Genomic DNA, 14,889 nt, shown 5'->3' on the forward strand with positions numbered 1-14,889 from the left:
CTGAGCCCAGACCGGCCCTCCTCTGAGCAGTATCGCCAACCTTCCGAGCACTGACCCTCCTGAGCCACGACACTCCCTCCTTCAAGCCTGCAGCTTCGACAACCATACCTGGTGTGACCCCCCCTGAGCCGCTCCACCACTGCCACTCCACCACCGCCGCTCCCCCCTGGTGAGCTATAATAAGACGCACTAGGATTATAAGACGGATCCTCATTTTAACATTAAAATTTTTTTGTTTTGCCTATTTACCTTCTCTAAATTTGGGGTGCGTTTTATAATCCAGAGCGTCTTATAAAATGAAAAATATGGTATACTACATTTCTAATTGAAGGTATTTGCCAATATTATTATAATTACAAATATTATTACACCCACTACATATTGTGATAAGATCTTGGAGATGGGAATACCCCTTTAAGTGTATATGCAGGACATAATCTTATTGGTTTGAATAACAGTTTTTGACACATGGAATAAAGTAAAAAAAAATGCTTGTGTCAAAATAAATGAGAAAAGCTGAGTTTTGAGAGAAAATCTGTGCCGAATTCTATGTAAATGGTATACTGCAACACCATACAGTGTTATATCGGCATTAGCATTTACCCAGGTTATTCTTCTCCCCCAGCAGCAGTGGGTCAGGGGCTTATACAATTAGTGCAAATGAAATTCATAAAGTGAACTGGAGTCTATGCACCCTAGGTTTCCGAGAGTTAACACAGTGTCGCATGCAGAAGATGCACCATGTTTTATTTCTGCTTCATCTTTAAACATTTTATACATAAGTATCGAAAACGAATTATTACTGTTCCATAATCTGTGCATGGTTTGAGCCATACACAAGGTTCAAGTATACCAGGAACCACATGCCCATATTACACTAAATAACCGTTTTTACATTTCACTTTTCCTGTCCTTGTAATTTATTCTCCACTTTAATAGGTTTATTATCAAACAGCTTTGGCATTGTAGATTCTGACCAATTTGGACAAAATAGTTATTCCTTTATGGAGCACTGAACCTTCAATACAAATTTGTCCAGAACTGCCTATATTTTTAACAAGGTACCAAAGAATATATAATATATATTTATATTTGTCCCAAAATGCTGCTCTCAGTTTGAATCCTCAAATTAAACTTTACTTAACAGAAAATCTGTTTTGACCCTTTAGAAATCACCTAAGTGATAAAGGGTGTAGACCCTGTGGTGGGAAAAACCATAACTGCTTTTATTTTAAAAGAAGACATATGCACTGATTACTTTTCATCTTCATCTCCTTCACTCATGCTGCTGATAGAGGCAGAAGCTGCGCCTTTGGGTGATAATGGTGGCGAGGTCTTATTAAGCATCCATGGCAAGGTAGGTGAAGGAGAACGAGATGGAGAACGTTCTCGAGTAGGGCTACTTGTAGGACTTTGCCTTGGAGATAGTGCTTGAAGCATCCTCCCGCTCCTCTCCTGAAACATCTGCTTCTGGAAGAAAATGAACCCTATTAGTACTGTATATTATATGATTACTGTATTTGTAGTTTTATAAGATGACCCGAATTATAAGACGCACCCCAAATTTAAAGAAAAAAAAAGTAAAGAAAAAATATGGGGTCCATCTTATAATCCGGTGGTGTCTTACCGGGGGAAGGTAGGGCAACAGTGGTGGTTGAGCGAGGTCACAGGAGGTAGGGGCGATGGTGAAGTAGGGCGATGCTGTGGCCGGTGCTGCAGGTGTTCCGGATGCTGCTGCGGGCGCTGTGAGTCAAGAACGTCCAGAAACTGTCGGCAGTGCAGGTTTGAAAGAATTGGTGTCCGAATGCGGCGGATGCGCAGATTGAGCTATTGGCTCAATGACGAGCCGAGAGCTCATCTGCGCACACGCCATGACCGGGCGCCATTTTATTTAATCCCGCTGCTGGGAGATCAATGGGCCGGAGGCAGCGCGTGCGCAAATGAGATCTTGAGACAAGAGCTCAATCTGCGCATGTGCCGACTACGGGCACCATTATTTGAAACCCGCACTACCAACATTTTCAGAATGGCCCCTGCTTCATCACCCGCAGCAAGCACTAGCACTGCCTGCAGCATAGCGCACAGCCCACAGCAGTGCCCCTGACTCCTGTGACTTTTCTCCACCCCCCCCCCACAGTAAGCTACATTCGGCTTATAAGACGCACCCCTCATTTTCCTCCCAAATGTATGGGAGGAAAAGTGCGTCTTATAATCCGAAAAATACGGTAAGTGAATTTTAATTTATTTTTTTTATATAAAGAATTTCTTCCTATTATATTTAAAAAAAACCATGTCGGAATAGCATTTTATCCCAATTTCCTTAGATTTGGATTTTTTTCCCCATTTTTCAGCACACTATTTTAAATATGAATGGTGTCATTCAAAACTTCAGCTCAATAAACAAGGTATGGATACGTTGCCAGATAAGTAAGAAAGTCATGGTGTTTGGAAAAAAGGGAGGAAAAAACAAAACCGCACAAACAAAACATCATTCAGTCTTTAAGTGGTTAATGGGATTATGCTGAGTTTGTGAAATAGTCTAAAGGCCCAGTCATACTAAACAACTTACCACCGATCCCAACAACGATACAACCTGATAGGGATCGCTGGTAAGTTGCTAGGAGGTCACTGGTGAGATGTCACACTAAGCGACGCTCCAGAGATCCCACCAGCAACCTGACCTGGCAGGGATCGCTGGAGCATCAATACACGGGTTGCTGGTGAGCTGTCATACAGGCAGATCTCACCAGCAACCAGTGACCAGCCCCCAGCGCCGCGTGGAAGCGATGCTGCGCTTGGTAACTAAGGTAAATATCGGGTAACCAACCCGATATTTACCTTGGTAACCAGCGCACACCGCTTAGCGCTAGCTCCCTGCACACCTAGCCACAGTACACATCGGGTTAATTACCCGATGTGTACTCTGCTACGTGTGCAGGCAGCAGGGAGCCGGCTTCTGTGGACGCTGGTAACCACGGTAAACATTGGGTAACCAAGAAGTCCTTACCTTGGTTACCCGATATTTACCTTTGTTACCAGCGTCCGCCTCTCTCACACTGCCAGTGCCGGCTCCCTGCTCTCTTCACTCCTAGCCACAGTACACATCGGGTTAATTACCCGATGTGTACTCCGGCTACGTGTGCAGAGAGCAGGGAGCCGGCACTGACAGCTGAGAGCGGTGGACGCTGGTAACGAAGGTAAATATCGGGTAACCAAGGTAAGGGCTTCTTGGTTACCCAATGTTTACCGTGGTTACCAGTGTCCGCAGAAGCCGGCTCCCTGCTCACTGCACATTTAGTTGTTGCTCTGTCGCTGTCACACACAGCGATGTGTGCTTCACAGCGGGAGAGCAACAACTAAAAAATGGCCCAGGACATTCAGCAACAACCAACGACCTCACAGCAGGGGCCAGGTTGTTGCTGGATGTCACACACAGCAACATCGCTCGCAACATCGCTGCTACGTCACAAAAGTTGTTCCTTAGCAGCGATGTTGCTAGCGATGTTGCTTAGTGTGACGTGGCCTTAATTTTGTTTTATTCCTCTACATAAGGAAAATCTTTCTTTGTACAAACATTTTAAACATTATGATAACAATTAAAGCAAGCAAATTGTGGACATACCCAGGCACCATCAGGACCAAACAACTCCAAGAAATTCCCTATAAACTCCCTTGATTTTTCCTCCCACTTCTGTATTAAATCGTGACTCTTTTCTTCCACCTTGTAGACAAATTCTTTGGATTTTTCTTCCACATTTTTCACCTTTTCTTTCATTTTATCTACTTGGTTTTGAAATCTGTATTTTTTCTCCTGATGTAAAAACAATAACAGTTCAAATTCTTTTGGACATAATATTATTCAGTATATAGAGAATGTATACAAGAACAGCTGCCAAATTATTGTAGTTCATTTACATGTGCCTGTTATGGGGTTCAAGAGGTGAGAATTACGTAAAACAGATGGAAGCTTTCAGTATTTACAGTATTTTAATAAAAGTGCCGAGTACTGGCTAAAGTTAGGAAGTGATAAGTCAATAAGCTCTATTTGGGATTTGTTGGTTTTTTCACAACGAATCCAACTTACAATATATGGACAAAAGTATTGAGGACACCTCTTTATTGTTGAATTTACGTCTTTCTTATAAAAATATGTGCATAAGCACTAACGGGCAGGTAGTTGCTACCTACCTGCCTTGATGCCTGCCGCTGTTCTTTACCGGAACAGAGCGGTCAACAAAGCAGCGACTTTTCATCCGCTCAGCCGACTCCCCAGTTAGGTAGCGGTGAGCCAGCTGTCAAAAAGCATGACATCTGCTGTCCTGCCAGTCTACATAGCAGAATGGAAAAGAAGCCGCCGCTCTGTTGATGACGCCATTCTATCGCCAGCAGGAGCAGTCTGTGACTGCTCTCTGCTGGCAAAAAACGGTGCCAGGCACAACAGGCAGGTAGGTAGCAATTACCTGCCTGTTAGTGCTTAAGCGTTTATTTTTGTTAAAGTCCTGGATATACCCTTTAAGAATGGTTTGCTCTAAAGAACTCACTGATACCAGCGTGGTACAATAAAAGAGTGTCACCAGTGTAGCAAGTCAATTTGTAAAAGCTTTTCCCTCCTAAGTATTCCACAATCAATTGTGAGCGATATTATTGAGAAGTGTGAGCAATGAGCACCACAACAATTCAGCAGAGTTGTTCAGTTCTAAAATGCATAATGCATAAAATTCGCCAACGCTTTGTTGACTCAATGACTGCAGAGTTCCAAACCTCGTATGCCATGGTGGACACAGACAGAAGAGGGATCCTGTTCAACAACAGTATTTTAGCCACTTTGCAGTCCAATAACGCATCCAATTTACCTATTGGTTCCCTCTGCAGTTGCAAAGGTTACATCAAAGATATGTCCACCCATGCTCCTCTGTTATTAAAATCAGCAGAAAAGCTTCACGCTGGAAGCTTCATGACATGGTTCACCATAGTTGAGCAACTAATTGCATGTAAGCCTTACATCACAAAGCACAATGCCAGGTGTAGGATGGAGTGGTGTAAAGTACACTGCCAATGAACGCTAAAAAGAATGTGTCTTCGTACAATAATGATGTCATCTAAAAACATACAAATATAAATTTACAGTATAGGTCACAAATATCAAACCTAAGCAATAAATAAGCTCCATATTTTCAAGAGAATATAACACAAAGCACTCATGTAACTGAGATGTAATATTTACATGTAATTGTTAATCACTTAGTGTGGGCAGAGAATGGAGCCCAGCACTGAAGCAGTGGAAGTGCTCTATCCTAGCCAGAGCACTTGCAAACTCATTTGCATACCACTTGTAAAGTAGATTCCTATTTGCAATATAACCAACACATCATCAGCAGGAGCAGCTAGTAGATCTCCTTTAAGGATTCTTTCACACGTCCGTGAAAAACCATGCACGTTTTTCACGGACGTGTCAAAGGTGCGTTTTGCCCTCCGTGAGCCGTGTTTATGGCCTACGTGTGTTCTCCGTGTGTTATCTGTGATAAAACACGGAGAACGAGAACTTTGCTGGTCCCCTGTCCCTGGTTTCACTGTCCGTGGTGCTGATCTTCGGTCTCCGGTCCTGCCGACTCCCCGCTGCTGCAGCTTCCGGCCGCAGTGAAGTGAATATGCAATGAGCATAATGAGCGGTGGTCGGAAGCAAGTGACAGCAACGGCAGAGACTGCAGGGCTGGAGAAGGTGAGTAAAGTTTTTTTCTCAGACACGTGTGTTTTCTCCGGCGCGTGTCACACTGAACACCTCCGTGTGGTCCGTTTGCATTCCGTGTGACACCCGTGATGCCGGAGAAAAACGGACATGTTGACATGTGGAGCACAGGGACACGCGTATGCTCCACACGTACACACGGTCTATGGCAGAACACGCACGTGAGCATTGATTTTAATGGGTCTACGTGTGCCCGTGTCTCCGGTATGTGAGGAAAAGGACCAAACACGTACCGGAGACACGGACGTGTGAAAGAAGCCTAAAAGGGGTTGTACCTTAAAATGTCTCTGCATTACAAGGTTACAGAGGCCTACAAAAGCAAACAGAGCTATTCATTGGAGTTTGCTATAAGCCTCCTATCATAGCTGAACAGGTAGAGGATGAAATTCTGCAGTAAATTAGGAGGGCAGCAAATAATAATAATAATCAGGTCCTTTTTATGGAGGATTTCAACTATCCAGACATTTAAGGCCCCGTCACACTAAGCAACATCGCTAGCAACATCGCTGGTAACGAACAACTTTTGTGACGTTGCTAGCGATGTTGCTGTGTGTGACATCCAGCAACAACCTGGCCCCTGCTGTGAGGTCGTTGGTTGTTGCTGAATGTCCTGGGCCATTTTTTAGTTGTTGCTGTCCTGCTGTGAAGCACAGATCGCTGTGTGTGACAGCGAGACAGCAACAACTAATGTGCAGTGAGCAGGGAGCCGGCTTCTGCTGAGGCTGGTAACTAATGTAAACATCGGGTAACCAAGAAGCCCTGTCCTTGGTTACCCGATATTTACCTTTGATACCAGCCTCCGCCGCTCTCACTGTCAGTGCCGGCTCCTGCTCTGTGCACATGTAGCTGCAGGACACATCAGGTAATTAACCCGATGTGTGCTGTAACTAGGAGAGCAAGGAGCCAGCACTAAGCAGTGTGCGCTGCTCCCTGCTCTGTGCACATTTAGCTGCAGCACACATCAGGCAATTAACCTGATGTGTGCTGTAAGTAGGAGAGCAAGGAGCCAGCGCTCAGTGTGCGCTGCTCCCTGCTCTGTGCACATTTAGCTGCAGCACACATCGGGTTAATTAATCTGATGTGTGCTGTAACTAGGAGACTGGGGGCTGGTCACTGGTTGCTGGTGAGCTCACCAGCAACTCGTGTAGCCACGCTCCAGCGATCCCTGCCAGGTCAGGTTGCTGGTGGGATCGCTGGAGCGTCGCAGTGTGACAGCTCACCAGCAACCTCCTAGCAACTTACCAGCGATCCCTATCGTTGTTGGGATCGCTGGTAAGTTGCTTAGTGTGACTGGACCTTTAGTGGGACATAGAATCTTCTCGTTGTGCAAAAAGATGCAAGCTCTTATCTACAATTCAAGACAATTACCTCTCTGAGATGGTAGATGAACCAATGAGGGGAGATAATTTGCTAGATCTGGTTATGTCAAATAGACCAGCTATAATTTCAGATCTACAGATCACTTGGGCAGCAGTGACCATTATATGGTAAGTTTCAATGTAAAATTCAATAGAACATTTCAAATAAGAAATGCAAAAGCCCAGAACTTTAGGAAAGCTGATTTCAGCAAATTAAGAGAAGTGCTTAATCATGTGGACTGGGACCATGTCATGGTAACTGGGGATAACTATATGCATATGGGTAAAGAATTACCGAAAAGATAGGAAACACAGAGTAGTCATAAATGTAGTACATTCTCTAATCGAGCTATAGTCAGCAGTGGGGTATCGCAGGAATCTGTGCTACAACCGATTCTTTTTAAAGGGAACCTGTCAGGTCCAATATGCACCCAGAACCATGAGCAGTTCTGGGTACATATTGCTAATCTCTGCCTAACTGTCCCTGTATCTAGTAGCATAGATAAAGAGATCTTTAGAAAAAGTATTTCTAAAGATCTTTTATCATATGCTAATGAGCGCAGGGACTAGTCGCAAGGGCGGACTAGTCGGGGGATATAGCGCCCTTGCGACTAGTCCCTGCGCTCATTAGCATATGATAAAAGATCTTTAGAAATACTTTTTCTAAAGATCTCTTTATCTTTGCTGTTAGATACAGGGACAGTTAGGCAGGGATTAGCAATATGCACCCAAAACTGCTCGTGGGCTTCCATAACACCTGAGCAGTGCCACAGGCTGATCGCCTCCATGCCACGCCACATTGATGCAGTGATTCATGCGAAAGGAGCCCCGTCAAAGTATTGAGGCATTTACTGTACAGACTTTTCAGTAGGCGCCAACATTTCTGAGTTTAAAATAATTTTTTCAGTTGGTCTTATATAATATTCTAATTTTCTGAGATAATGACTTTTGGGTTTTCATTGGCTGTAAGCCATAATCATCATTAACAGAAATAAACACTGGAAACAGATCCCTCTGTGTGTAATGACTCTATATAATATATGTGTTTCCCTTTTTGTATTGAATTACTGAAATAAATTAACTTTTGATGATATTCTAATTTATTGAGATGCACTTGTATGTGCAGAATTGCTATATCAGCTATGTGAAGAAAGCATGTGAATAGTGGACTATGGACCATGGTTATAATCAGATGACGCCAGGTTATTAGATTAGAAACTGTAACATTACTGTTTTCACACGGATTTCTTACACTAAAACCTTATTATCAGGAATAAGAAATGAATCCTGGTATTACACGTGAAATTCATTTATGTTCAAGAGGGGATTATAGGTTTAATCCCCCTATAATCCATCAAACTGTTGTAATAATTTATGATTTCAAATGAAAATTGAGATTTCTATCCAATGTTGTGTATAACACAGCACACTCCACATTGTATAGACACAGCAAATGAAATGGGAGAACTGGTTTTAAACACCGTGTTTAACAAAGGGGAAAAAAAAATCACTCGCTATGGGAACCAGCGTTGTCAGCAGTCCTTATACTTACGTTTATATAACTAACATTTAGCTCTTTTGCAGTGTATCCCCTCTGGAGATTGCGCCTGGCATAAACATCGTAATCACGGACGATTCTAGTGATTATGTCTGACGTTGAGATACCTTCTGTCCTCTGTGTTGGTACAAACATGCCTGTCACAGAGAGGAAAGGTGCACTGGATGATAGGATTTTATGTGAATGTAGTTAAATCATGATCATCTATCGATCTAATGGATATCACATGTAACTCACACAACTTCTATCATTAATTTTTCAGAGCAAGTATTGCATTAAATGATTTATCAAAAAGATATAAGGAGTGAATATGAATTTGGTAACTGTAGAACATCGTCAGCTCTTTTTGCAAATACCCGTGTTTCCCTAAAAATAAAACAGGGTCTTATATTATTTTTTTCTCAGAAAGATAGGCTAGGGCTTATTTTTCATAATCCAAAAATCCTGTAAAATCATGCTAGGGCTTATGTTTGGGGTAGGTCTTACTTTAGAGGAAACAGGGTATACATTGCATTTGTCTTTTCCTTTACATACAGTATATGTTTAAAAGTACAGGATGAGTGGCGTAAAATGGGGAATTGTCAATATTTTTTAATGCTGGTTGTCCTATATCACTCATCTCTGAATATGTTGAGCCCAGAGAAAAGGTAAGGAAGCATATACCTGTATGATAGGGTCAGCATATCATTATTTGCAACTACTGATTATTGCATGGGATATGGAATAGCAATGGAGAACTGTACTAATCAGCATAGCTATTAAAATAATTGACACTGGCGACAAAGTATTGAGATTGAGGTTGATGAATTGACAAAACAAGCCTTTAGGCCTGATAATTGTCAGCTAATAGCTAGATATTATCAGATCACTTTCCTAAACCCAAGTCCAACCTCCAGGTCAGTATTCTGTAGTCGTGAACAGTAGCTGTACAAATTTTTTTTTTTTTACCCTCCGGGATCTCAGGTTTGGCTTATGATTAGCCCGGCTGGTGAGACATCACTTGTGTGCCACACCAATGATATCATGCCGTGTCAGGGAAATCGGAAGATTAGGAAATTCTCCCAGCTCCAGGGCTGTGGACTTGCATTGCGCGAAGTGATTAGCTCATTTCTGCTGATAGCTATTCTTCTCTAACCCTCCCCCTCACTCACATACACAAGGAGCCTTGGTTTGGCTGAGGTTACATATATTTTTCAGTGGGGATAGATGAGTAAGCCACTGCCAGACACCTCTTGCAGTGACCTATCTACCCGGAGAATAAGAGGACGAGACATTAAAATTCATCATGCTCAGTCCTTATTTCCATGACATTATCTACTGGTGGGGAATTATAGTGGATGATGGGGTTGCAGTCACACCTAGGCCCTGAAGTCCAATGAGCCTCAAAAGGTTCTTTTGGCCCATATGAGAAGACTGATATTTTAAAGAACTTGTAATAGTTAGGGGCCCTGTTTGAGATTTTGCATCATGGCACACGAGCTTAAAGTTATGCTACTGCTCCTATACACATAATATAGTTGACTGGTTGCACTGAAATCAGCGGGTTCAGACGACTTTTTGTTAATGCGTATGAGGGCTTTAAAAAATTATTTAAAAGAACTGAAGTCCTCAGTGGTTGATATCTTTTAACCCCTTCACGACCTTGGACGGATCTATCCGTCATAGATCGTGTCCCGTTAAGCCCCGCCCCCTGCCGCGGGCAGGCGGCGTGGATCGGCACACATATCAGCTGTTTTCAACAGCTGACATGTGTGCCTGCTAGCCGCGGGTGGAATCGCTTCCACCCGCGGCCATTAACCCCTTAAATCTTGCTGCCAAAGTCTGGCAGCAAGATTTAAATGCGCGCGGCCATGTTTGTTACTCACCGCCGCCCCCACCGGAAGTCACGTGTGTTATCACGTGACTATCGGTGGTTGCCATCGTAGCACAGGGTCATGTGATGACGCCTGCTGCTATGATCTTTCACTTTCATTTTCCCTCGGCCGAGAGCAGAGGGAAAACCAAAGTGAGTGAATCTGCTGATTACAGCGGTATTGCTGTGATCAGCAGATAGCGATCAGCGATCGGATTGCTGATTGCTATAGCCCCCTAGGGGGACTAGTAAAATAAAAAAAAAAAGTAAAAAAAAAAGTTTTAAAAAATAAAAAAAAAAACAAAAAACCTAAAAGTTCAAATCACCCCCCTTTCCCCCCATTGAAAATTAAAGGGTTAAAAAATAAATAAATATACACATATTTGGTATCGCCGCGTTCAGAAATGCCCGATCTATCAAAATATAAAATCAATTATTCTGATTGGTAAACGGCGTAGTGGCAAAAAAATTCCAAACGCCAAAATTACGTTTTTTGGTCGCCGCAAGTTTTGCGCAAAATGCAATAACAGGCGATCAAAACGTAGCATCTGCGCAAAAATGGTACCATTATAAACGTCAGCTCGAGACGCAAAAAATAAGCCATCACTGAGCCATTGATCCCAAAAAATAAGAACTCTACGTGTTTCGGAAAATGGCGCAAAACGTGCGCCACTTTTATTGGACAAACTTGTGAATTTTTTTTAACCCCTTAGATACAAGTAAACCTATCCATGTTTGGTGTCTACAAACTCGCACCGACCTGAGGCATCACACCCAGACATCAGTTTTACCATATAGTGAACACCGTGAATAAAATATCCCAAAAACTATTGTACGATCCCACTTTTTTTGCAATTTTTCCGCACTTGGAATTTTTTTGCCGTTTTCCAGTACACTATATGGTAAAACTTATGATTTCATTTAAAAGTACAACTCGTCCCGCAAAAAACAAGCCCTCATATGGCAAGATTGACGGAATAATAAAAAAGTTACAGCTCTTGGAAGAAAAGGAGCAAAAAACAAAAACGCAAAAACGGAAAGTGCCCGGGGGCTGAAGGGGTTAATGGCAGTAACTGAGCCTGAAGAAGAGACCTGAGAGTCTCGAAAGCTAGCTATTATTACCATCTTTTCAGTTAGCCATTAAAAGGTATCGACCATTGAGGACTTCGGTTCTTTTAAATAATTTTTTATCTCTACTGGCTAACACGGTACAAAGATATATTTTACCTGTATGAGGGCTTTAAAAGTAACACTTGGAAAGCTGAGGTACAAAGACATATCATGGAAATTTAATCATGAAGATATATCTTAGTACACAAACACTTCACTTTTAACGGCTCATGCAGACGACCATATTTTTGGTCCTCCTTATATCCGTCAAAAAATTGGATCACATGTGGACCAAAAATATTCAATGAGGAAGTGCACAAGTCCATTTTTCCTGGCACTTGGCCATTCAAGTCTATGAGTCCATTTTAAAACTGGACTGCGCTTGGATGACATCCGATTTTCACGGACTGAAACAATGGAGAAGGAAAGACTTTCTTTAAATTCTCCACCTTGAAGGAAAGCAGATCCCACTCTGATCATACTCTGATCATAATCTGATCACAATCTGATCAGAGTCTTATTAGCATAAATGGACTGTTTTGGCTAGATGGAGAAATACGGCCGTGTGAACCCAGCCTATCGTGTATAAAGATGCTACAATGAAGCATTGAATGCCATTATGACAGCATTAGCAATAACATGAGACGGTAATGTAGACGTTCATATCATGCGTCTACAGTCACACCTGGTAATACATAGAAGGAAAAGATGAGTGTATATGAAACCAAACTAGAATCAATATATTTTCATTTTGTAATTTATTTGCCTGAAAATTTGGACAAATTGGAACATAATGAGTTCTCACATTGTACTCTATTGTTATTCCACCATTTTAAACAGATTAATAATGACGGATTTGTAAAAACAGCTGTGGCTATTGGTGTTAGGCAGGGGCAAATTGGAGTGGATTTATCGAAATTGACTAAAAGTTAAGCTGCAGGCAACAAAGAGTTTCTCTTTTAGCCACTTTTCATAAAGGAGACCCACTGTGTCTTTCCTAATTGCTATACTACCCTATTTTAGAGATTTTAGTTGGTAAACCTCCCTTTCCACACATACAAACATATACTCAATGGGGAATTAAATATTTTTGCACAGATTGCAAAATAAAGCAGATTACCTGCCTCCTTTATGTGTTTGTAGACATCATCAGAACCTGCTGATGAATATGGAATGTCATCATGAGCCACAAAATCAATCTAGAAATAAAGGACACAACATTATTGAACTTTACATTTTTAATCAAGTTATTAGACACGAGGACAGTAAAAATCAGCAGTGATTAATAGCAGCACACAGCGCTCAATGTAATATATGGCTCCTGAGATGACGCTGCTGTAGACCTTGTAGACCTCATACTCGTAAATCAAGTTATAAACTCATCTGTAAAAGAAACTTCATCAAATCTCCTATGTATATAGCTCTGGCTGGAGGGTTCCCTGGAATTTATAAAAAATTAACAACTCAGGTTACATTTGATCAAAGCTATAGAAACTCTCCACATCATATATTCATGGTTTACATCACTACTTAGAGATCAAGGGAAAATGTGATACATTTCTTCCTAATTTGTGTCAAATCTAAACTCAAAACCCCATCGTGAAGTGGGCTGCAATGTCATTCATGTTCATGGTGCTTTCCCTATATTTGCTTTATATATCTCAATTAAGTAATTGGTCATGTAACATAGTATTGATGTATATATATCGTGGCAAGAACATGAGTGGGTTATGCCATGAGTGTGTGGAGAGAAACCTTTCCTTAAAACCACTTGAGGATTGGGAGATTTTTCGCTTTTGCGCTTTCGTTTTTTCCTCCCTTTATTCTAAGTGCCATAACGTTTTTATTTCCCTGTCGATGTAAATTTTACCTTTGAATGACACCATGCAATTTATCATATGATGTAATGGTAAATGGGAAACAAATTCCAAGTGTGGCAAACTAGTAAAAATAAAGTGAGATTCTGCAATTGTTTTTTGTTTTTTAATTTCCAGAGTTAATTTTACCATAACATACCATAACATTGACCTGTCAGTATTATTCCCCAGGTGAGTACAATTATGTAGACACCAAACATGTATATTTTTTTGTTTTATTTAAGTGGTGAAAAAAACTTTTTTGAAAAAAAAATTTTGCTTGTGTCGCGACTTTCCAAGTGTCGTAATGTTTTAAATTTTGGAGATATGCAGCTGTGTGAAGGCTTGTTTTTTGCTCCCCAAGCTGATGTTTTATTGATATTATTTTAGGGTATACATGATGTTTTGATCCCCTGTTATTACATTTTTTTCTGTTGTTGCGGCGGGCGAAAAACTCCAATTCTGACATTTTGATTTTTTTCTTGTTATGCTGTTTACCAATCAGAGTAATTTATTCTATATTTTGGTAGATCTGACTTTTAGAAATGCAATATAATATTTTTTTATTTCTTAAATTTTACTGTGGTCAAAAGGGGGTGATTTGAACCTTTCTATTAATTTTAGTTTTTTCATATTTTTAAAATATTTTGTTTTCTACTTTGTACTTTATTCAATAGTCCCCTTAGGGGACTTAAACCTAAAATAGTCTGATCAATTGTTCTATTTCAATAGTTTGATCAATTGTTTTATTTCTGTATATACAGTTGAAACCAGAAGTCTACATACACTAGCTAAAAAGACACATCTGCATGTTTTTCTCACTATCTAACATGAAATCAGAATACATATTTCCCATTTTAGGTCAATTAGGAATCAAAATTATTGATATTTGCCAAATGCCAGAATAATGAGAGAGAGAATATTTTAAGGCATTTTTATTACTTTCGGCAAAGTCAAAAGTTTACATACATTTCATTAGTAATTGGCTTTGCCCTTAAACTGTATGGCATGGATCAAACATTTTTGATATCCTTCCACAAGCTTCTCACAATACTTGGTAGGAATTTGGGTCCATTCCTCCTGACAGATCTGGTGTAACTGAGCCATGTTTGTAGGTCGCCTAGCTCGCACCTGCCTTTTAAGCTTTGCCCATTAATTTTCAATAGGATTGAGATCAGGGTTGTGATGGCCACTCCAAAATATTGATGTTGTTATCCTTAAGTCACTTTTTAACCAGTTTGGCAGTATGCTTTTAGTCATTGTCCATTTAGAAGACAACATTCCCACACAAGCTTTAAGTTCCTGGCTGATGTCTTGAAATGTTGCTTCAGTATTGCCAAATAATATTCTTTCCTCATGATGCCATCTATTTTGTGAAGTGCACCAGTCCCTCCTGCAGCAAAAGAACC

General features: G+C 41.0%; 1 protein-coding gene across 2 annotated transcripts in view; it reads right to left on the reverse strand.

The window, feature by feature from the left end:
* Nucleotides 1–730: 730 nt before the first annotated feature.
* The window catches only part of PCYT1B (phosphate cytidylyltransferase 1B, choline), a 96,063-nt gene continuing 81,904 nt past the window's right edge, over nucleotides 731–14,889 (reverse strand). Inside the window, exons 5-8 of one of the 2 annotated variants that reach the window (XM_075335452.1) lie at nucleotides 12,745–12,823; nucleotides 8,657–8,799; nucleotides 3,623–3,811; nucleotides 731–1,467 (exon numbers count right to left, since the gene is read on the reverse strand). In XM_075335452.1, the coding sequence (XP_075191567.1) occupies nucleotides 1,255–1,467; nucleotides 3,623–3,811; nucleotides 8,657–8,799; nucleotides 12,745–12,823 (624 nt within the window). In that variant the 3' untranslated portion in view covers nucleotides 731–1,254. Of the gene's footprint in view, nucleotides 1,471–3,622; nucleotides 3,812–8,656; nucleotides 8,800–12,744; nucleotides 12,824–14,889 lie in introns of both variants that reach the window. The other variant, XM_075335451.1, reaches the window with a different exon arrangement.

Source organism: Anomaloglossus baeobatrachus, chromosome 2 (assembly GCF_048569485.1).
Source record: "Anomaloglossus baeobatrachus isolate aAnoBae1 chromosome 2, aAnoBae1.hap1, whole genome shotgun sequence".
NCBI classification, from domain to species: domain Eukaryota; kingdom Metazoa; phylum Chordata; class Amphibia; order Anura; family Aromobatidae; genus Anomaloglossus; species Anomaloglossus baeobatrachus.